Source organism: Mirounga leonina, unplaced genomic scaffold, assembly GCF_011800145.1.
Source record: "Mirounga leonina isolate KUSES-001 unplaced genomic scaffold, KU_Mleo_1.0 Mir_173, whole genome shotgun sequence".
NCBI classification, from domain to species: Eukaryota; Metazoa; Chordata; class Mammalia; order Carnivora; family Phocidae; genus Mirounga; species Mirounga leonina.
In genome coordinates, this window is record NW_023270447.1 from 23,457,536 (window position 1) to 23,481,928 (window position 24,393).

Below are 24,393 nucleotides of genomic sequence, written 5' to 3' on the forward strand. Positions count from 1 at the left end.
AAAACATTTACTCTCTAGTAAATCTGTGAGTACGGTTAATATAATAGAGATTAGTCTGCTGCTTTCTGTCAGTGCTAGGTCTAAAAGGTCCCATTAGTACAGAGGAGAACAGGATCCCAAAATACTGTAAGTAGCCAACTAAATTATTAGGTAATACTTTTCTTTTTTTTTTTTTTTTAAAGATTTTTATTTATTTATTTGAGAGAGAGAGATAGCACAAGAGGGGGGAGCCAGAGAGGGAGAAGCAGACTCCCTGCCGAGCAGGGAGCCCGATGCGGGACTCGATCCCGGGACTCCAGGATCATGACCTGAGCCGAAGGCAGTCGCTTAACCAACTGAGCCACCCAGGCGCCCGGTAATACTTTTCAAACGTCAAGATTCTGGATTTAGAGTAAAAAATCCTGAGTGAGTTTTACCTTTTTCAGACTCTTAGTAACTGCAAGGCCTTGAGCAAATTACTTTCTCTGGACCTCATCTGTATGATGGGGCGGTTGTAGTAGGTAAACTAAGGTTTCCTCACAGTTTTATCGCTTCATAAACTGAAAAGGCAAAACCATCAGAATAATCATTATTCTAATAAACTTTCCACCTTTTCAAAAGAAGTTATATTAGAAGATGGTGTTATCCATTTATTTTATATGTTTCAAGGCAAATATTTGTAAAAGTGGTTTTCCTTTTTCCTGGATAGTTTTCAGAAATAAAGTAATGTTTTTCATTTATCAAATATGAGATGATTCCAGTGTGCATTTTGAAACCAACGTATTTAGAAATTGACATAATTTATTTGAAATTTAAGGTAACTGGTTTGTGTCTTCTCAAATATAAAATGTATTCCTGTGTTATGAAGGAAACCATTCAGATTATCATCAGAGCTTAGTTCTTAGTACTAAAAAGCATATACCCTCAAATGTAAAATTTTGGGGTCTCTAGACACATGAATGTATGTAGGAAGTTTTTGTTTTGTTTCCAAAAATAAACATTCAGTATATTTCTTTTTTTTTTTTTAGATTTTATTTATTTATTTATTTGACAGAGAGAGACAGCGAGAGAGGGAACACAAGTGGGGGGAGTGGGAGAGGGAGAAGCAGGCTCCCCACCGAGCAGGGAGCCCGATGCGGGGCTCGATCCCAGGGCCCTAGGATCATGACCTGAGCTGAAGGCAGACACTTAACGACTGAGCCACCCAGGCGCCCCTAACTTTCAGTATATTTCTTGGGTTTAGAACTCAAATTTATAGTTGGTTATTTTGGAACACCTCGGATCTCTGAAGTAGCAAATTGGACTCCTTTTACATTATGCCTTTTGCTCATAAATTTATAGTTATTTGGAGTTGGTTTTCTTAAAATTTTTAGTGTTTTCACATGAGATTAGCAGCATAGTTCATAATAGGCTTTAGAGTCAATTTCTTTGCTGTTTTCACATCTGTAAAATGGAGCTGATGGCAGTTATTGTGTAGAGTTGTGACTTTTTTTTTTTTAAAGACTTTATTTGAGACAGAGAGAGAAAGCACACAAGTGCGGGGAGGAGCAATGGGAGAGGGAGAAGAAGATCCCCACTGAGCAGGGTGCCCAATGCGGGGCTCAATCCCAGGACCTGGGGATCATGACCTGAGCCGAAGGCAGACGCTTAACCGACTGAGCCACCCAGGCGCCCTGAGTTGTGACCTTTAATGTATTAATTTACCTAATCACTAACTGGAGTGTAGGAAGGAATCAGTGTATGTAGCAACTGTAAAAATAATATAGCCTCATCATTAAAAAGTTTAAAGGAAAAATAGCACCTACAATTCCATTATGTAGAGATGACCGCTGATAACGCTTCATGTTTCCTTCAATCATGTTTTCTTCTTTTTTTTCCATTAATAAAATAAAACATAATATTAAATGCGTAAGAGTAAACAAAGTTACATGACTCTTTTTAAGTTAAACATTACTAAATTTTTATAAATAAAAGAATACTTTTTTCTGCAGCTAGGAGCTCTTTTCTTATTAATGCAAATCTGCCTTATTGCTAAGTAGTATATGCCAGCTATGGCTACTGTATTTTAACTTATTTAATTATTCCCATATTCATGAACATTTAGCTTATTTCTAGTTTCTAATTATTAGAAATAATGCCATAATAAACATTACATTAAATAATTCTTCTTGAAGAAATGGTTTTGTATGTTTACATGACTTTTTCTGTACAATCAGTCCCTAGAAAGTAGACTTACTGGATCAGAGAATACAGAGATTACATCTAATTATTGGAAAGGGTGAGCTGTTGAATTTTTTTTTTAAGATGTGCCTGTTTATAGCTCATCTTACTCTGTTCCATACATAGGGAATATTTTCACCAGTCTGTTTATCCTTTAATTTGGTCTTACAATCATTTTTGATGCATTTTAAATAGTTGTAAAAAGTCTCTACAACATAGAGATAGTAAGATGGAGTAGTTAAGAACAGAAACTGGAGCCAGGCTGCCTATATTCAAATTTATAATCAGCCTCCTCCCAGCTATGTGATACTAAGCTAAACCACCTAACTTCTTTTTGCCTCAGTTTCCTCATCTGTGAAGTGTGACTTTTAATAATAAACTGGGACTAAACCAGTTTTCATTTCCATTTGTAGTATATGAGAATACCCATTTAAACGTCTCACTACCACTGAGTTTTCTCTTTAAAAAAAAAATGTTGCTAATTTGAAAGGTTGAAATGACATCTTTTTAAATTTGCTTTTATTTAATTCTACTGAGATATGGAATATTTAAATACATGTTTCAGAGTGTAAAGTTTGACTTAATCCAATCCATTATGGTAAGATGATCTTTCATTCATAGGACCATTTTGGGGGTCAGTTCAGTGAAAAAAATAATAAATTATAAATAATAATAAAAATAATTCAAAATCTGTGCAACTAAATTTTCCATTTGTTTTGTTAAATTGCCCATTATTATTTTTAAAATGAAAATGGTTTTGCTACTAACTGAATTTAAAATGTCTGTATTCAGATGTTAGATGAATAAAGCATTAAGGTGAGTTCCCAGTTAAATGAAAGCCATACTGAATATTGAGAATATTGCTGGTTAGTTAATTGATAATCAGCTTGGAAATTTCTTTAGTGTGTCCCAGTATTTTGTTCATTCTTCTTCAGCATTTCCATCAGTGATTTAGATCATGATTTCTCATCTTGGCCCTGCTGACATTGTGAGCCGGAGAATTCTTTGTTGTGGGGGGCTATTTTGTGCATTTTAGGATGTTTAGTAGCATCCCTGGCCTCTACCCACTAGGTGTTGGTAACACACACACACACACACACACACACACGCCTCTGCCCACCTACCTTTCTTGTGGCAACAGGAAATGTCTCCAGAGATTACCAGATGTTTCCCAGAGTTGGGGCAAAGGGGAGAGACAAAATTACCCCTACTTGAGAACCAATGATTTAGATTAATACAGAAGACCTACTTCTTGAACTTAATGTATAGTAGAATCAGGATTGCAAAAAATTTCTATTGCTCAAAGGTGGTGTATCAGTAGCAAGATAAATATATAAGGTCCTGTACTTCACTTGTAGGAGAAAAAAATGGAACAAAATTTAGAAAATTTAGAATTACCTTCTTTAGGATACCTTTGTTCTCTTAGCCATTCATATGAAAATGACTAGGTTTTAATGATTTTAAGTGTTACTTTATGATTTAGTGTTATTAGATGATGTGTTATTTAAGATGATTGCTGGAAGGAGGGATGGGGGGGATACTAAATCTTTTCAAAGGATTATTTTCACTTCCCATGCCCCAATATTCTATTTTAAGAGGTTCATATTCAGTACTTTTTATCAACTTTCAAAAGTGATTAATGCTTTGACTCAGATAAACCTGAATTTGAATATTGCCTCTACCACTTAGTACACACTGGGTGATCTTGGGCAAGATTGAATTTACTGTGTTGAGAGGATTAAATGGAATTATACCTAAAGTAGTACCTGGCACTTAGTAAATAATACACAATGACAATTCAAGGTCTGCTTTCTCTTATCTGAAATCCTTGGGAATTTGGTAAAATTACTATATTATATTCACCTCTAGGCAGTCTGGAGCAGCATTACATAATCAAAGGATACTATGTCTACAGTGAAACCTACAAATGTTTACGTTATAATGGGTAAATAATGATTGTAAACTGGCTCAGGCAGGTTTTGCTGGCAGAGGAGTTACTGAGAAAACTTTCGGTTTCAGATATTTGGGGATTTTACTGTAACTGTTCACGTGAGATTTTGGTCCTGGGTACTAAGATGATTGCTGTAACTCCCACAATATTGAATTGCTCATTTGCTTGTTTAAGCAGCTTGAGTTACAATATAGTCAAAAACTCAAATTGAACTTGTTTAGAAGTAAATTCCAATGGTAATTTTTGAACAGAGTGAAGAATTCTTTGTGGGTGTTACCACACATAAATACATGTGAAGTGTGACTACTGCCCCATTGTGCCTGAGTTCTCTGTAGAACTATCAGTAGGTTATATAGCAGGCGCAGTGGGTACCTTAGAAGCGAAGGTTCATTGTAAATCCAGGCATCCTTATGGCAGGAGTTTTTCACCAGTATGACTGTGAATCTCTTAAATCTCACGCAAAATTGTGTGAGATTTTATATAAGACTTTTTATAAGAACAGGAAGTGTAATTTTCATTTTATAGTCAAAATGAGTAAGAATAGGAAGTGTAATTTTCATTTTATAGTCAAAGTGGAGTATAACACTAATCAATCTGTGAGATCAAAAATGTATTCAATAGTGGGGCACCTGGGTGGCTTGCTCAGTTAAGCGCCTCACTTGATTTTGGCTCAGGTCATGATCTCGAGGTCATGAGATCGAGCTCCACGTCAGGCTCCATGCTGGGCTGGAGCCTGCTTAAGATTCTCTCTTTCTCACTCCCCTCCCGCCCTCCCCCACTCACTCTCTCTATTTAATAGTGATGAATTTTAGAGGACTAGTGAATTTGTAGGAATGTCCTAATGGGTAACTTTAATGAACAAAGAATAGTTAAGGGATGCTTATATTAAGAATAAATTGAGCCAAAACAAGATTGACCTTCTCTCTCAAAAAATAGAGGAGGCTGATAAGGAAATGTGTCCAGTAGAAGGGTTCCCTACTTACTTTGGAGCAGATCCCAGACTATTCCTTAAAATAGTGACGCTTTCAGAGGTAACTCCTTTACCTCATCTCTTTGTGAGATGTATAACTTATGGTCACTTTCACCCAATGCTAATCAAAAACTATGGAGAAAATATGAAAGATCTGTATAAAGAAAACCTAAACTCTACTGAATAACTTAAAAGATTAGAACAAATGGAAAAAGGTACCTGTGCTTAGGAGATGCAGTATTACAGAAATAACATTTCTTAAATGAATAATGTGATCCTAATCAAAATGCTAATTTTGTTTGGCTTTTATTTGAGAATTTTTTCTTTTTTGAGAAGAAGGAAGGAGTTTATGATAAAATGACTAAAGTTCATTTTGAAGAATAAACATAGAAGAAGCACCAGGAAAATCCTGAAAAAGAGGAGTAACGAGGCTGGACTCATTAAAATTTATGAAATTCTAATAAAATTTTTTGGTGTTGACATAGAAATCCACAGGTAGCTTAAATTATAGAAAGTAGGTGGAAGGCTATTTGGTACTCTAGCATATGATGAAGGTAGCATTTCAAATTAATACAGATAATTAATGGGTTGAGTCAGCTTGCTGTTTATCAGGGAAAAGCTGGGATTTTAACTAGAATTTCAGGTGGATCAAAATCCTAAACTTGAAATAAGAAATACTGGTGTATTTTCATAATCTTGAAGAGAGGAAATAACTCATCCAAAGCCATAAAGGAAAAAAAATAAACATAAAATTTTTAAAAATGGTATGGTAAAAAAAAGACCATAGTAAGCTCAAAAGACTAATTAGACAAAAAAAAAATCTTTAGCATATAGGACAAAGAGTGTTTATGCGCAAATAAGAAAAAAGACTAGTACCTAATTAGGAAAAAGACAGGAATAGATGGTCATGGAAAGATATATATATATATATATATCATAGAAAGGTATATACATATACATACATGGCCTATAAGTATATATTGATAATATCTAATGAAGGTATGGGTTAACCAGGCCAATTTGCTCTTCCACTGTTGTTGAGAATATACATTAGTGGTCATTTTAGAAGGCAACTTGGTATTATTTCTCAAAATACTATATATGCATACTCAAGTAATTTATCCCACAAATGTATTCGTACAGTTTACAGAATTACACATATCTATTCCAGCATTATTTTTAATAGTGTAAAAACTGGCAACAACTCAAGTGTCACTACTATGGGACTGAGGTAAATTGATGGTATGTTCCCAAGGTGGAATTCTAGGTACCCATTAAACAAAAACAAATTAGATGTGGAAAAATTGTCATGAAATGACATTATGATATGTTCAGTGAAAGAAAAAACAGAGTTTAAACAGTTATCTGAAAGATAGGAAGCTCATTTTTCCTATTGATATAAAATTTGCATGCAGTGAAATGCACAGATCTTAAGGGTACACTTGTTGAGTTTTGACAAATGCATAATACCTTTTTTTGTTGCACTTCACTTTATTGTGCTTTGCAGATACTGTGTTTTTTACAAGTCGAAGGGTTGTGGCAACCCTGCATCAAGCAGGGCGTTTGGTGCCATTTTTCCAACAACATATTTGCTTGCTTCATGCCTCTATGTCACATTTTGGTAATAGTCACAGTATTTCAAACTTTTTCGTTCTTATTTGTCACGGTGATCGTGATCAGTGATCTTTGATGTTACTATTGTAATTGTTTTGGGGTGCCATGAACTGCACCCATATGAGACAGTGAACTTACTTGATAAATGTTGTGTGGGTTCTGACTCTTCCACCAACTGGCCATTCCCCATCTTTCTCCCTCTTTTCAGGCTTTCCCTGAAATACAACAGTATTGAAATTAGGTCAATTAATAATGCTATAGTGACCTCCTAAGTGTTCAGATGTAAGAAGGAGTCTCATGTCTCTTACTTTAAAGCAAAAGCTAGAAATGATTAAGCTTAATGAAGAAGGCATGTCACAGCCAAGATAGGCCTAAAGCTAGGCCTCTTGTGCTGAATAGTTAGCCAAGTTCTGAATGCAAAGGAAAAGTTCTTGAAAGAAATTAGAAGTGCTACTCCAGTGAACACAGGAATGATAAGAAAGCAGAACAGCCTATTGCTGATATGAAGAAAGATTAAATGGTCTGGGTAGAAGATAAACTAGTGACAACATTTCTGTAAGCCAAAGCCTAATCCAGATCAAGGCTCTAAATCTTTCAATTCTATGAAGGCTGAGAGAAGTGAGGACACTGCAGAAGAAAGTCTGAAGCTAGCAGAGGTTGGTGTGTGAGGTTTAAGGAAAGAAGCCCTCCCTGCAACATAAAAGTGCAAGGTAAAGTAGCAAGTACTGATGTAGAAGCTGCAGCAAGTTATTCAGAAGATCTAGCCAATATAATTAGAGGTGATTACACTAAACAACAGATTTTCAGTGTAGACAAAACAGCCTTATATTGGAAGAAAATGCTCTCTAGACTTTTCCTAGCTAGGAAGGAGGTCAATGCCTGGCTTCAAAGCTTCAGGGCCAGGCTGACTATCTTATTAGGGACTAATGCAGCTGGGGAGTTTAAGTTGAAGCCAAGGCTCTTTTACTGTTCCAAAAATCCTAGCATGCTAAATCTACTCAGCTTGTGCTCTATAAATGGAACAACAAAACCTGGATAGCAGCACATCTGTTTACAACATGGTTTACTGAATATTTTAAGCCCACTGTTGAGAACTACTGTTCAGACAAAAAAGATTTCTTTCAAAATATTGCTGCTCATTGGCAATGCATCTGGTCACCCAAGAGCTCTGATGGAGCTGGACAATAAGATGAATGTTTTCATTCCTGCTAACACACCGTTCTTCTGCAGCCCATGGGTCAGGGAGTCATTTAGACCTTCAGGTCTTACTATTTAAGAAATACATTTCAGGGGCGCCTGGGTGGTTCGGTCAGTCGTTAAGCGTCTGCCTTCGGGTTAGGTCATGATCTCAGGGTCCTGGGATTGAGCCTCGCATCGGGCTCCCTGCTCAGCAGGAGGCCTGCTTCTCCCTCTCCCACTGCCCCTGCTTGTGTTCCCCCTCTCGCTGTGTCTCTCCCTGTCAAATAAATAAATAAAATCTTTAAAAAAAAGATTTCGTAAGTCTATAGCTGCCATAGATAGTGGTTCCTCTAATGGACCTGGGCAGAGTCCATTGAAAACCTTCTGGAAGGGTTCTCACTATTCTAGATGCCATGAAGAACATTTGTGATTTATGGGAAAAAGTCAAAATACCAACATTGACAGGTGTGTTTAGAAGAAGTAATATCAACCCTCATGGAGGACGTTGAGGAGTTTAAGACTTTCATGGAGGCAGTAACTGCAGATGTGGTAGACTTAGCAGGAGAACTAGAAGTGGAGCCGGAAAATGTGAATGGCTGCTGTCTCCGTACAACTTTCACGGATAAGGAGTTGCTTCTTATGGATGAAGAAAGTGGTGTCTTGAGATGGAATCTACTCCTGGTGTAGGTGCTCTGAAGATTGTTGAAATGACAACAAAGGATTAAGAATGTTACATAAACTTAGTTGATAAAGCAGTGGTAGGATTTGAGAGGACTGGCCTCAGTTTTGAAAGAAGTTCTGTGGGTAAAGTGCTATCAAACGGCATCACATGCTACAGAGAAATCATTTGTGAAAGGAAGAGTCAGTCGATGCAGCAAACTTGATTGTTGTCTTACTTTTAAAAATCGTCACCCTGATCAGTCAGCAGCCATCAATACTGAGGCAAGACCCTCCCCCAGCAAAAAGATTATGACTCACAGAAATCTCAGATGATGGTTAGCCTTTTTTTTTTTTTAGCAATAAAGTATTTTTTAATTAAGGTATGTACTTTTTTTAGACATAATACTGCACACTTAACAGACTGCAGTATAGTGTAAAAATAACTTTTTATCACTGGGAAACCAAAGAATTCATTTCACTGGCTTTGTTGCAGTACTTACTTTTATTACAGTGGTCTGAAACTGAACTCATGATTATCTCCTAGGTATGCCTATATCTATTTAACACAGTCCCTATGAATATATAGAATATTACCATCACCCCAGAAAGGTCTTTCCTTATTAGCTTCTCTCCTTGCCAGGGACATCCTGTGATGTCCTGGTGATGAGTTTTTGCTTATTTAAAATTCCATATATGGGATCATATAGCTTACCCTCACTTTTGAATGATAGTTTAGCTGAATATGAAATATCTTGATATTTTAATACTTCTATTCAGTTATTTATTCCCTTGTCTTCTTACCTTTTTTGCCACTTTTGAGAACACTGTTTTTTATATAGTCTTTTTTTTTTCTTTCACTTGCTTTTCAGATCTTCACTTTTGTCTTTGGAGTTCTACAGTTTCAGTATGATATGGGTCTTCATGTGATTTTTTTTTTTTTAATTTATCTTCCTTGGGATTTGTGCTTTCTGAATATGACAGTTCTGGAAATTCTAAGGCATTATTTTAATCTCTCATTTGTTTGTTACATTCGGGGTAATTTATTCAGTTATACAAGTCACTATCTCCTCAGCTGTGTCTGATTAATCTTATCTTTAGCTCATGCACTGAGTGTTTTTCTGTTTCAGTTTTGTTTTTCATTTCTAGAAGTTCTGTGTCTTTCCCAAATCTATCTGCTCTTTTAGATCAAACTATATTCTTTTCTCATGTTTAACCCTTAGTTTAATAATTTAGAACATTTATTATCTGTGTAAATAATTCCAGTATTAGAAGTTCTTGGAAGTCTGTTAGTGCTGTGTGCTGTTTCTGCTGACTTTTGACTATGGTGGCTGGTTTCCTTGTTTTTTTTCTTCTAAAAAGTAGCTGTGAACACAAGTTGACGTAGAAGGTGGCATGCATTTGCTTATGCCAAGATACTCATGGCACCAATTCAGGATCCTCTTTAATTTCTTAGTCTTAAGTTTCTCAGACTATATTAGTAGGAATAACTTGAATCCCAACCAATTTGAGGAAACTACAGTTTCGCCTTCTCAATTGAGATCTTTCCCTCTACCCTCTCTACCTTTCTCCCTAGAGCCCGAGCTAAGGTCCACACATTTCCTAGTTGTCTTCCTTTGCTAGTGGGCAGGATTTTTCTGGTTTACACTTTCACTAGTTTTATGTTGTGATCCTAGTTTGAGGTCTCCAACATATGTGGGCCCAAGATCTTGTCTCCTGTCACCCCGTGGTTGTCGACAAGCCTCTCAGTACCAAAATTGGCGAAGGTTTCCAGAGCAGGTGTTGCTTTAGCATCCTTCCAGGATCTTTAGTTCCTGCTTCCTTCTGGTTCTGGAAGATATCTCTTACTTGCTGATGAGCTCAGTCTGTTTATTTTATTTCTCCAGGATTTCTTAATGTATGCTATTGAGAAGGTTTTCAGATTATCTTTTCCAAAATGTCCTAATTGTTTAAAATAAACACTGGCCCCAGGACAAAGGTAAGTTCAGTAGTGGAAAAGAGATGGATCAGGAAGACATGATAATTACTGTTCACCTGGCAATTCCATTTCTAGAAATTTATTTGATAGATACAACCATTTAAATGGAAAATGGAGTATGTACAAGGATATTGAGTGCAGTGTTGTTTGTAATAGCAAAAGAGTGGTATGAATCTAAATAATTTGCCAGTAGTGGACTACTTAAATTATGGCATGTTTTTACAATGGAAAAAGAATGGAATAGGTCTGAATGTACTAATACGGAATGTCTAAGAGAGTCTAAGTCTCTCTTAGAGTATGAAGATGGTAGAAGTGTGCCCATTATTTAACAACAGTATGAATTAATAATTGAGCTCCAGTCCTGTTTTAGAAGCTAGCCACTAGATGTCTCTCTTGTAAAGAAATAACCTTTTACAGATTTGCAATATTACTTTTTTTCTTCCGGATAAAATTACAGCATTCTAATTATATTGCAGTAATATACCCATCTACCTCTTTATTAGTGTCAGTAGCATTTTTTTCCTTAAGCAGTTATGTGGTGATACACTTCATAAAGCACAGTATTTTATTTGCGTGATGACCCAGAAGTAGTATGGGTTTGTACTTGACTGCAAACTGACTTTAGAAAAGAGCAAAGGAAAAGGAAATGACGGGTATAACAGTTGTGGTCATGGGGGGGACAAGTGGATTTTGCAGTGATCTAGTTTGGTGGAGGATTTCAGAGCAACAGCAGGGATTTAGAAGAAACAGTGTGAAAAAGTAGAAACTTACTGGTTCCCCAAACAGGCATTTCCTTATGGGGGCCAAGTAGGCAGTGGTGATGCCTGTGTGACATAGCATCACAGAGGTTGTACTTTTCCATAATAGCAATTAGCCAGCATTCATGGAAATGGAAAACACCCTTGGTTATCTTGGGGTCCCCATCCTGGTTCAGTTAGGGAAGTCCTTCCGCAGTCCCCGGGTCGACTACTTCATGATATGCCTCGGGCATCTGTCCCTTTCCACGACCTTCACTGTAGCATTTATCAACTGTATTCTCCCATGCAGGCCCACCTTGTCTCACCCTGGACTATTGAGGAACTTGTTAGTGCCCTCCCTACCTCAGTCACTCAATACACAGCTGTCTGATACATCTTTATAAAATGTGTTTTTATTGTGATGATCACCTGCTCAAAATCAAGAAGTTAAGTGTAGGTTTAAGGATGGTCTTGTGGTGAGGATATCAGATGCAAAAGGATAAAGTAGTAAATTTAAGACAGTGTATGTAGTTTGGTGTGTCTAGAACTAGGTTGGGAGTTGGTAAGTGGTAGGGGATGAGGTTGGAGAGAGCCCCACTGGGGCTGGGCTTTACAGGACTTTATATGCCATGCCAGGGAGTTTAGACAGTCATACTTGGAGCAGAAAATGTTCCTGTTGGTATGAGGGACCCATACTAAATACGAATTTTCATAGTTTGTCCCCACCTGATTTCAACCGAGTGTACCCAGGCTGGTCACCATGCTTAATCTTAGAATGTTTTCCTCATCCATTATTTTCTAGCCATCTGTGAAAATACACATGATAGCTCATCTTCTCCATTATTTCTTTTTGCCGCAGTTTCTATAGTGCATATTTTCTCCACAGTTAATATGAAACACATGCTGCATTTAGTGCTGGCATTCGGTTTTTGGTAATGCATATATATCTGCTCTCCCTTCTGCATTCTAGTGTTTCTTAGTAGTGGCTTTATTGGCATTTTGAACAGGACAGTTATTTGTTGCGTGGGACTTTCCCATGCATTACAGGAAGGTTAGCATTTCTTGTCTCTGCCCACTAAAATGCCTAAAGTGCTTCCCAGTCTTGGAACAGTCAGAAATGCCTGGCCATTTCCAAATGTCCCCACCGCCCAGGTTGGTACAGCTCCCATTTGAGAACTGCTTTATTAAGTGCTCAAGTATTTATCAGTTATTTGAAGCAAAATGTACTTTTTCATTTCAGTCTTCACCTGCTATATCCATTTTCTTAATATACTGTCTACTAAAGCCAGTACCACATACTTAACCTGTTTCCTATTATTATTGTGTAGTGGTGAAACTAATTTTTAAAAGAGCAAAATGTAATATATAACTGGAACTTTTCAAAGTATTTTCATAATGATGTGAGACATATAAAATTATGGTTTTCATTCTCCCCAATTCCAGTAATTTTAATCCATGCTAAGTAACTACACAGATCCTTTGTATTCACTCTTCCAAAAACACTTATTATGGTACCAATCCTAATAAAATAGATGGATTATTTTTATGAGGAATAGTTATATTTATTCTTGAGACTTTAAAATTTGCTCTTGAAATGTATTTTAAAAGATAAAATGCCTGTGAGTGAAGGATTATGTAGATATTTTATATATTTGTTTTTTCCTCGAAGGTTTCAGAATTTGGTACATTTTCTTTCCACTTCAAATTAAAATAAGGTTTTGTAACTGATGGTGGAACAAAATGGTCTTTTCCTGAAATTCCTTCAGGTAGTATGTGCTGCTTCCAAATTTCGTAAGAGTTGACAATTTACAGATTAGTCTATCTTCCCCTTCTACTGCTTCAAAATGAAAGGTGAAACCTACAAAGAAGAAACTTTAATTCCTTATATCAAGATGCTTGATGTTGCTTGAAATAAAATACCCAGTTCAAACCGGTTTGAGCTATAAAAAGCCATCATAACTGAATATCCAGAGGTAGGAGGGACTTCAGAGTTAATAGATAAAATGACTCGATTACATCATCAACAACCCAGTTTATTGCTGATTCTCCATTGTATCTTCAGTGGTGTCAGCTGAATCCTCATGGCCATAGGGTGCCCCTGGTAACAGTTTGAGTTGCAGTAAACGTCTAGGAGTGCTTCTCTCCCAGCATTACTGAACAGGAAGCCTGAAATTCACGATTGGACCACCTAGGTCATCTGCCCAGTCCTGAGCCTGAGCTGTTGTATCAAGGAAAATCTAGGATAGTGATTTTCTTAAGCCTGGTTGACCAGTTAAGTGCATGTCCCTAGAGGTAGGGAATGGGTTCCATTCATCAAAGTATGGTTATAGATTAGGAAGGAGGATAGTGGTAAGAGATTGCCAAGGAGGCAATTAAACTATAACTCATAAATGATTACAGAATACAAAGGCAAATATATAAAATATAACTGAGCTGCGTTTGAATTAACAGTACATAAAAATACATGGTTTGTTATTGAACTTGCAGTTCTGGTAAGTTCATAATGGTGTAGCTGATTAGAGCATAGACTCTGGAGTTACTGTACTGTCTGGGTTCAAATCCCACCTCTGCAACTTTCCAGCTGAATAATGACCTTGAAAGAGGGACTTTTCTCTATCTTAGGGTTCTCATCTGTAAAATGAAATAATGGCATTCATCTCAGAGTTATAAGAATTAAATGAATTAATACATGTAAAACATTTAGAACAATGTCTGACATATTAAAAGCACTTAATAAACTATTATTACTATTGCTGTTTGCTAGTGCTCTCTGGTAAAAGGATCTGCTGGTAGGTTTGATAATCTGTAGACTTTACTAATTTAATTAGTGGTACAGTATTCTGAAGATAGACATGTGGAAATTCTAGCTTTAGCTTACTCCCACGGAGTTACCTGTATTTAAAAATCAGAAGTAAAAATTTTAGGCATATTTGAACTGACATGATCTGTCATTGTGCTTCTCAAAATTAGTGAGAGAAGTTTCCCTTAATAATTACAAACAAGGGCTGAAAAGTTAATGTTTAGAATCAGTATTACTGTAGAATATACTATAGAAATATTTACTAGGGGACTTAAGTAGTAGGATGATGAGTCTCTCTCTAAGCCCTTCATTTCATTCTTTAAAAACCTTTGTTGTTGGTGCATCGGGCGCCTGGGTGGCTCAGTCATTAAGCCTCTGCCTTCGGCTCAGGTCATGGTCCCAGAGTCCTGGGGTCGAGTCCCGCATCGGGCTCCCTGCTTTGGCGGGAGGCCTGCTTCTCCCTCTCCCACTTTCCCTGCTTGTGTTCCCTCTCTCGCTGTCTCGCTTTCTGTTAAAAAATAAACAAAAAAATCTTAAAAAATAAATAAATAAAAATAAAAACCTTTGTTGTTGGTGCATTAACCACAGAATAAAATCCATAGTGTTTAGCAGAACATTCAGGGCTTTTAATAATCTAAGACGAATCCAGATGTTCAGTTTCATCTCTAGCCACTAAACACTAAATTCAGTGTAAGTGGAATTTGGTTAGGAACTCATGGCAAAATATTCTCAGTTAAAGGACCTGTGAATATTTCTGTTTTTAAGCTTCATAATTCAGAACATTGAATTGAATGTAGAATTATAACAATGGCAATAATAGTAACTAACATTTTTTATATGTTCTGAGCTCTCAACATATATTTGCTCATTTGATCCTATGATATAAATACTATTGTTATCTCCATTTTACTGTGAGAAACCTGAGTCACAGATTTGTCTCTTGCTCAATTCAAGATCACATCAAGTTTTATAAATTGTTAAGAGTAGGATTCAAGCACAGAGTCCACTTAACTTTCGCCCTGTCCTACCTCTGGTCCATACAGCATGTTGAGTATTCTTCCTCTGTACAGTATCCATGAAGAACAAAGTGCTTTCATATGGAAACTCTGTACTCCTCCTCTCTCAGCCATATGGAAGGGAAACACAGTGCCCGGGATTGGTGGTTGACTTAGGCTCCGAACAGAAGCTTTCCTTGGCCTCATTCCCTTTGTTCGCATCCTTAATGCCTAGGGAGTCCTTTGGAGTCTTTGAGTAAATATTGGTTAGTCAGTGAGAGAGTGGAATGGAAATTGGTGATTTTTTTTAAGAACAAAAGTATTCAAGCTCATTTAAATTTTATATTAGAAATCTTAGTTCTTAGAATTCAGCCTTCATATATAACTCTTAGCTGTGGCATATTTCTTGAGGAAGATAGCTTTGAAGCTGTCAAAATGATTAGATAAGTAATCCTAGTTCTGGTTGGGTAATAATTTCTGAGATAAAAAGGAAACCTCTTAAAAGAACATTTCGAATAAGGAATATTTTTAGGTTGAAAAAGAATTAAATTAATTCTTTTTAAATTTAATTAATAAAATTAAATAATTAAATAATAATGAATTTTAATTAATTTAAAATTAATTAATAAAATAAAATTAAAATTAGTCCTGTCCTTTCTAGGACTACCATCCTGTACTTTCCAATGGAAACATTTTTTACTTTGCTGATAAAAATTAGCAAATCATTATGTCAGAGATTTAATGGAGATATATAAAGTAGGATTAAGTCCTTCCGTAATGGCAAGAAATAACCATAGTTAAAAGTTTGGGGCATGTCCTTCATACTTGTAAACACATGTCTGAATATATATTTTAAGCATATATGCCCTCATTCAACACGTACATTTTTCTACCTTAGTGCATATAGTTCTGCCTCATCTTTTCATTCATTATGTAGGTCTGCTATAATTTATTAATCAGTTTTTTGATGATATCCATTCAGATTTTTTTTTTTCTAGAGTGACACAGTGGACATGAGCATATGTCATTACTTGTCCAATTATTTCCTGGGAATAAATTCCTGGGAATAAAATTCTTGAGGCAAAAATATGTGTATTTTTTTTGTTATGAATATTTATTTATAGCTTTTATGAAATTGAACTGCCAGAAGCTTACACCAGTTTATATTCCTATCAACAATGGAAAGTGTCCATTTCACCACACTTCTCTAGTATTTCTAATTTTAACAACATCTTATAAATCTGACAGGTAAAAATATTTCTATTTATATTTCTTTGGTTATAAATGAGCTTGAAAATCTTACTGTATCAAGAGATCAGTGCCATTTTAAAAGGATCTGATGCCTTTGTTTTCTGCCCTTTTTCCTTGGAATTATGGTAGGATTCCAGATATGAAAATTAGCAATTTTAAGTCATGGAGTTAGAAGAATAATTACAGGCATGGGTATAGAACTTCCATCCCCTGTAAATTTGTGTCATCATACACATACTATTTTCTTGAAACTGTGGGAGAGAATGACCCTTAACAGTTTCTAATAAGCATTAGCTGTTAAGTAAGTACCTTGTATTACCTTATTAAAACCAAGTGTAAAATAATATTTATTTTCCTCTTTTAATATATATATGTGTTTCTCAATCTTTTTTATTATTATTTTATTGCCTCCCAAGGAGTCCTTTTAGACATTTTCCCTTTAATTGCTGCTCCATGATATTTGATACCATAGATATACTGTGTACTTATTTGTCTTATTTGTTTATATACAGTGGCCCTTTGGAAGCCCACACACCATGGTATTTAAGATTTTTTTTAGCCCTTCCAAGAACAAACTTTACCCCCTTTGGGGTGATGCTGCCCGCATTAAGAATGCATGATTGAGGGGATAGGAGAAAAAGCTTTGCTATGCATGGGTAGTTTTTTAGTTTCATGGGACTCAGAGAGAGGTCACTGTTCTCTTTGTCAGGTGGTCCAGAAGGGGACATTAGGTTTAACAACTCCCACCGTTTTCTTCACTAGTCTGTTATCAAATTCTAGACATAGTGCCTTGAGGTACCTAAGTTACTTAGAATATTTGGGTATAGTATTTCCATTCGTGAGAACATTGGTAATTATGGCAAGGACACAGTGACATTATTATAGTTGAAGGCATTTTGTTGAATTTAGGGAATACTAGTCTTAATGTAGTAGGAGTAATAGTAAATGTTTTAACCTCTATCCCATTGGTTCTCATTAAGTGGTGATTCTGCCTCCCAGAGGACATCTGCAGTAATTGGGGGCATCTTTGGTTGTCACAGCTGGAAGAGTGGGTGTTGCTAGTGGCATCTCGAGGGATGCTGTTAAACATCCTGCAGGGGAAAGTGTCTCCCCTATCTTCCAACCACCACCACCACCACCCCCTTCCCCTCCACCCCGCCGCCATAACCAAGAAGTATGTGGTCCAAAATGTCAGCGCTGCGTAGGTTATGAAACCCTGTTCTAGTCCAGTGATTCTACTCCTTGGAATCTGTCTTTACAAAACAGTCTAAAATACAAGAACGTGTGCGTGCATAAAGGTACTCGCCAAAGTGTTACTTTTCCCTTTACAGTGTTCTTTTAGAAAATTCACTAATACAAAAAACATAAAATTACTCACAATCTCTCTCAAAATAATGTTGGGATTTTGGTGTATGTGTATTTTTGTAATTGGGGCATATATCGCTATATATAATTATGAAAAGTGGGAAACGAACTTAATTCTTTGAAGAACAAACTGATGGTTACCAGAGGGGAGGTGGGGGCGGGGGTGTGAAATAGATGCTAGTGCCTATCATGATGAGCACTGGTGGAACACTGTATGTTAACTACACTGGAATTAAAATTAAATAATTACAGAAACCTAATTCTTTGAGACTTAGAAGAGATTTGATTGCCCATGGCAGGACTACATCAGTTTCAGGAGCACTAAATAATTGGCAACTACTTTAGAGATAAATAAACTCAGCCATTTCAGGAATTCTTTATACAGTACCCTTCAACCTCTCTGTCCATTCTTTCACTTAAATCTTCTGTTCTGAATTACTGTTTGCAAATGCTTTTTACACTACCATAGAGTTAAAAGGTACAGGCAGTTTTTCAATGAAGCTAACTTAATTTTGTGTACCAGTAGAGGTAAATGATAGACCCATCCCTAGGGATAGTCTTTTATTTTTTTCTATACTGTAATTTAATATGGAAGAACAAATGATAAAAAATTGGAAGCAGTCATAATGTCTATCAGTAGAGAATGGATAAATAGATTTTGGAATTTTTCACAAAATGAGATACTGTACAACAGTTTATTTTTTTTAAAAAGATTTTATTTATTCATTTGAGACACAGAGATAGAGAGAGAGAGCATGAGCAGGGAGAGAGGGAGAGGGAGAAGCAGGCTCCCAAGGAGCGGGGAGCCCGATGCGGGACTCGATCCCAGGACCCTGGGATCATGACCTGAGCCGAAGGCAGACGCTTAACCATCTGAGCCACCCAGGTGCCCCTGTACAACAGTTTAAACTAATGAACTAATCTGTATGTATTATAAATCTAAAGTATAATGTAAATGAAAAGCAAGGCATAGGATATTTAGATAGAGTATGATAACTTTGAAGTAAATGTTAATATTACACAAAATAGTATATTGTTTATAGGTATGTGTATGTATATATACATAAAATATAAAACCATGGATGGCAAGAATACACACCCAGCCTTAGGAAATTAGCTACCTCTGATGGATGGGAAGGGAATTTGATCAAGGAACAGTAGAAATAACTTTCTATTCCTTAGAAGAAAGTATTTCAAACAAATATGGCAATATGCAAGTTGGTTTAATCTTGAGTATGGGTACATTGAGTGTTCTTTATACTCTTTTTCTTTGTTTTTGAAAAATTGCAAGGTCACATTTTTAAAAAGTAAACGTACTTTTCAAATTTGTTCATGTTTGAACTGAGACCAAATATGGAAAGATTTTTATAATAGTCCTAATCTAACAATGTATATATAATAAAACAGTAGTGAATGACTTCTTTACAATCACAACTAGTTAACTATAGCAAATAAAATTATTTCCAAGGGCTTTTCTTCCTTTGTTTTTGGAATGCTAAGTACTTTCCGAAGGTATTTAGGGTCTACTGAATGTTAAGAAAGATAAATGGTTCTTGAAATTACTCAAGCAATGATTGGAGTAATTGAATATGATTTACAATTCCATAAGATGACGAATTCATTATCTTTTTTCTCCCCTATAACTTAACATGGAAAAAACAAATATATTTAGAAAGAAACCATATTATACATTAAGATTAAAAAATCAGTTTATTTCTTACTAAGAAATGTGGAATTGGGTGCCTCGGTGGCTCAGCTGGTTGAGTATCTGACTTGGTTTCAGCTCAGGTCGTGATCTCAGGGTTGTGAGATCTAGCCCCGTGTTGGGCTCCACACTCCAATCAGCACAGAATCTGCTTGAGATTCTTTCTCCCTCCCTCCCTCCCTCCCTGCCCCCCCCCCATGCTTGTGCTCCTGCTCTCTCTCTCTCAAATGAATAAATAAATAAATAAAATCTTTAGGAAAAAAAAGAAATGTGGCATCTCTGAGCCTCTTGATGGTGATATGATGTGATACCTGTTTGGCAGATAACGAACATTGCAGAGTGTTTTGTTTTGGAAGAATTGTTTATTTAAAACCAGGAACTGTTATATTTGTATTCAGATTTTTTTAGAGTTTTTTCCTCTCAGATTTTAGACATCTGGTCTTTAAATTAGTAAAGGGTGCTTTATGGCTTTGTTCTATCAAAAAAACGAATACTAAACTTAACATAATTGTTTCTTATATGGTAAATGGCACTTTCAACATAAGCATAATCAAGCATATTTTTTTCTAGCTAATGCCAAAAACTGTCTTGTTATTAAAGAAAACTTCTATAAGCAGATCTGTGGTAGACTTACCATAACAGAAGGATTTTTACTTGCTTTTATGGTTATTGTCTTCTGACAAAAAGTTGACTAAATCATATAAATGTTTAGTGAGAGCTACTTAGATTGTATTAAAAGAAAATTATTTGAGATTTTGGAGCTATGCTGCTAGGGGATAGATTTCTAGTGATGCTGCTGGCCATTTGCCTGGACATACTGCTGGCCATTAACTTGCCAGTGGGTTGTTAGAAATTTTTTCTAAGTAAGGAAAACATGTAAAACCATCATATGGTGAAAACATTTAAATTTCTCTATTGGATTCAGTATTTCAAGCATTAAATTTTTTTTTAAAGAAAGAATGGCATATAATGTCACCAAATTTAGGTATGTTAAATAGAACATGTGGTCATTATGCTAAAATTAGACATTTACTGAATTACTACCGTTGATCCTGTATCAAACCAAAGTTTAGACCTGAAAGCAAAAGGACTCTAGCTCAGAGTGCGTTCTGCTTAGCAACCAACTTGTTGTCTACTGTTTTGCTACTGAATGCACGTACTCATTGCTCAGAAGTGTGTCTGCAGCCAGCTGGTCGCAACCAGAAAACATTTCATTCACCTAATTTCCAGACTAGTTAGGCAAAGACATCAGCTCATTGTTTTTAGAGATGAGCAAATTTATTTGTAAACTTCAAGTAGTAACACACTGATCTCAGAAGCCCCTGAACTGTGAGAAATTGCCTTCTAATTCAGGAATGTAAAGTCCTTGTAATTCAGAACTGCTGCACTTAATTTTATTTTCCTCTTAAAAATCCTTACAGGTATGTTGTTTAAAAAACACAGCCTCTGAAATCTTAGAAAAGAGAAAATAGAAAAGATACATTAAATCATTAAATTCAAGGAGTACTTTTTGAATTAGTGTCAGAAAACAAAAATCCAAGAGGTTTGATTTGTGCTCAAACTTTTATTGTCTACCTTGATCCTCATATAAGATTATCTTCTAATTTAGAAAACAACAGTTTTGTTGGCATGTGAAGCTCCAGTTTCCTCAGAGTCAAGCTGTGTACATAGAAAAAAGGTATAGTATTACCACTATTAAGAACTTCTTTGTTCTTACTGTGTTTTTGTATTTACAATAAACTGTTAACTTATATGTGACATCATTAAATGTATGTCAGGAGTAGAATGGATAACTAAGTTGTTATCTTTGAAGTTGTATACCAGACTAAAGTCACAGAAAGGACTTTATATGAATATGTATAATTGATTGAGGAAAGTTACTCATTGAAAGCATTGTCTTAATTTTGTTTTTACAGATTTATAATTCTAAACAATGTGCATATTTACCGGAAAGTTGAAAAACCTGAAATCCTTTATTTCCAGGGAAAGTAGTATCAATTTTTTACCCTGGTCTGATGATTTAGAATGAATAAACTTGAACATGCACTGAAATTAGCATCATTTGCAACCTTTTTTCAGATTTTATATTTCTGCAACTTTCAAATATATTTACCCTGAGTTCTTTCTTCTCATCTGTGAGCACAGGTGTGTGTTAAAAGAGGTTTCATATTTTTATAATTGATTTATAGGGAGCTTCTCAAAATACTGCTTTTTAGGACTTTTTAAGTGTGTCCAAGAAGTCTTTTTGAGCTTTTTTCCTAAGTAATTTTTGTTTAAAAGGATGTTATATTTTGCCAAGAGTAAAATAAAAGATCTGTGTTCAGTCATTTAAATAAAAAAGCCACAAGATTTAGTAATTCCAAGTTAACACCATTAGTAGAAACTTATAATGTAAGTTTTGTTTTTTTTTTGTTGTTGTTGTTGGGAAGAGTACCAGATGATAAAACTGTTAATGAAATCCTAAGACCTTACATTGATCCTGAAAAGTCTGATCCTGTAATTCGTCAAAGGTATGGTTCAAAAATAATTGTAATTTTCTGAAATTATTAAAAATGTTGAGGTACTGGTTATGTGCGTATTTATTATGTAAAGCTATGACTTTGTTAGAATATGGTATGTCAGTGCAGTTTACTTTCTGTGCCATTTCCTTGGTGTTTACTCAAGGCTTTGTCAGTCACGGATGATGCTTTTGGATAGCAATAAAAACAGTGTGTAATACTTAGTATTTACTGTTTTCCAGATCCTCATTGAAAGAGATAATAAATATGTGTTAATTAATTTAATCTTCATAGTAACCCTTTAAGGTAGATAACTGCTATTATACCCATTTTGCAGATGGGGAAACTAAGCCTTAAAGTGGTTAAATGATTCATATAGCAAATAAGCAGGGAAGCTGGGATTTAAACCCAGGCAGTCTGGAATCAGAGTCTGCACTGTTAACTCTCAAATCAAACTTCTTTAAAGTTGAATCAAAAACATTGAAAATTAAGAGTTTCCAAGTAACTGTTAAAGACAGGGAATTCTGTTTCAGCCAAGTCTTCATAAAACTAATTAAGATACACTCTGCCTCCTGCCCAGAAATACAGCATTAACAAAAATGGTTAACCTAGAGTAGTAGAAAGATTCAGTTATGAATATCTGGGCTAGAATAGCTTGCTCTGTCCCTTTTTAGCTGTGTGATCAAGGAGTAAGTTACTTAACTTCTGGACCTTAATTTTTTCATCAGTAAAATGAGAATGATAATATCCACTAGCTAAGGTTATTTGAAGCTTCAGAAAAAAAAAAAAAAAAGGCATATATAAAGTTCCCAGTACAGGGCCTAGCGCACAGTAGGCAGCACTCAAAAAGGGAAACTATTATTAGAGTGTGAATTAGTTTTCCTGAGCAGGAACCCCTTTGACTTTGTTTTCTCCAGATGGTACCTGCTTGGGATATGAATGCTTGGTTTGGTTCCAGAGTAACCTGGTGTTTAAATTTTAGACTGGGTGGATTCTAAAATGTCTGGTCCAATTCTAGTTAAATCTCATCTTCTACTTCTAATAAAAGGTGTTGCCCAGACTGAACCAGATCCATGCCGTATATCAAGTAGTGTCTTTGGCACACGTATAGTGGTTGGATTTCTTTCCTTCTTATTACTGATAATCCAGTTGTTATCATTGGTCATGTGTTTGGCAGTAAGACAAAGTACCTGTCACTAAATTGGATACATTTAATTAAAATAAATAAAATAACAAGTTTAACTTAATTTAACTGAAATAGATATTTTTTAATTCAAGATATTTTACAGAGAGAAGAAAGGTAATTTTTTTAAATTCAAATCCTTGGTTAGAAAATATCTTTAACCTCTTTTCTATGCTTGGATAGTTGAATTTTAAGTATTATTAGCTACTCATAAATATTTGATCTTCCATAGATACTATCTTGAAATATATTAAAAATCAGTTTTGCTTCCTTCAATATGACATTTTTATTTCAGGTTGAAGGCCTACATTCGCTCTCAAACTGGGGTCCAAATTTTAATGAAGGTTGAATATATGCAGCAAAATTTAGTAAGGTAAAATTGCTTCCCTCCCCATTTCTTTATATATTTTCTAATTCTGTAATATAATTAAGTAGCTTGATTAGCTTAAGTAGCTGGTTATTATACTACTATGATTTTCAAATTAAAATTTTAAAATAATCACACTTATAGAATAAATTCAATTGAAAAATTACTCTGGTTAAAATATCTTAAAATGGCATTATGTACAAGTAAAAGATTCCTAATTCCCATTTTAACTTACTTCAAGAAATATTCTCTACAACAGAGTTTGAGTGTTTACGTTTTTGCCTTTGGAAATGCAAAAATTCATGTGATCAACTGAGCATTGCATATATTGCTTTCTCTGCAGAGAAATGTAAAGAGAGCTGAGATCTAACAAACCATATTATTTGAGAAAGTTCTTAACTTTACTGGGCTCTGTTCCTTCATTAATGGAGTGGTAAAATAGACTACACCAAACAATCTCTGGGAGTCTCTACAAAGTCTGCTTACATGCCAGTTACGTTGTCGTTGTACTGAATTACAAAACACTGATCTTGGGCGCCTGGGTGGCTCAGTTGGTTAAGCGACTGCCTTCGGCTCAGGTCATGATCCTGGAGTCCCAGGATCGAGTCCCGCATCGGGCTCCCTGCTCGGCAGGGAGTCTGCTTCTCCCTCTGACCCTCCTCCTTCTCATGCTCTCTGTCTCTCATTCTCTCTGTCTCAAATAAATAAATAAAAATCTTTAAAAAATAAATAAAAAAAAAACAAAAACAAAAACAAAACAAAACACTGATCTTTTATGACCTTTGATGCTCTTCCATTCATTGTTCAAGTAACAAAACTACTAGAATCAACTCAGACTGTATCTGGTCAGTCTCACCTATGATTTGATTTGTTAGCGTAGCGTAGAGGTTTTAGAGTCCAAGCTGTGAAACCCAGCAGAGCTGGGTTGAAATCCCAGGGGCACC

General features: G+C 35.6%; 1 protein-coding gene across 1 annotated transcript in view; it reads left to right on the plus strand.

Annotated features, from left to right (window-relative positions):
• ZNHIT6 (zinc finger HIT-type containing 6) overlaps window positions 1-24,393 on the plus strand; it is a 59,095-nt gene that overhangs the window by 11,983 nt on the left and 22,719 nt on the right. The window contains exons 6-8 of the mRNA XM_035018128.1: window positions 21,011-21,079; window positions 21,831-21,911; window positions 23,378-23,455. Of these exons, the coding sequence (XP_034874019.1) occupies window positions 21,011-21,079; window positions 21,831-21,911; window positions 23,378-23,455 (228 nt within the window). The remainder of the gene's footprint in view (window positions 1-21,010; window positions 21,080-21,830; window positions 21,912-23,377; window positions 23,456-24,393) is intronic.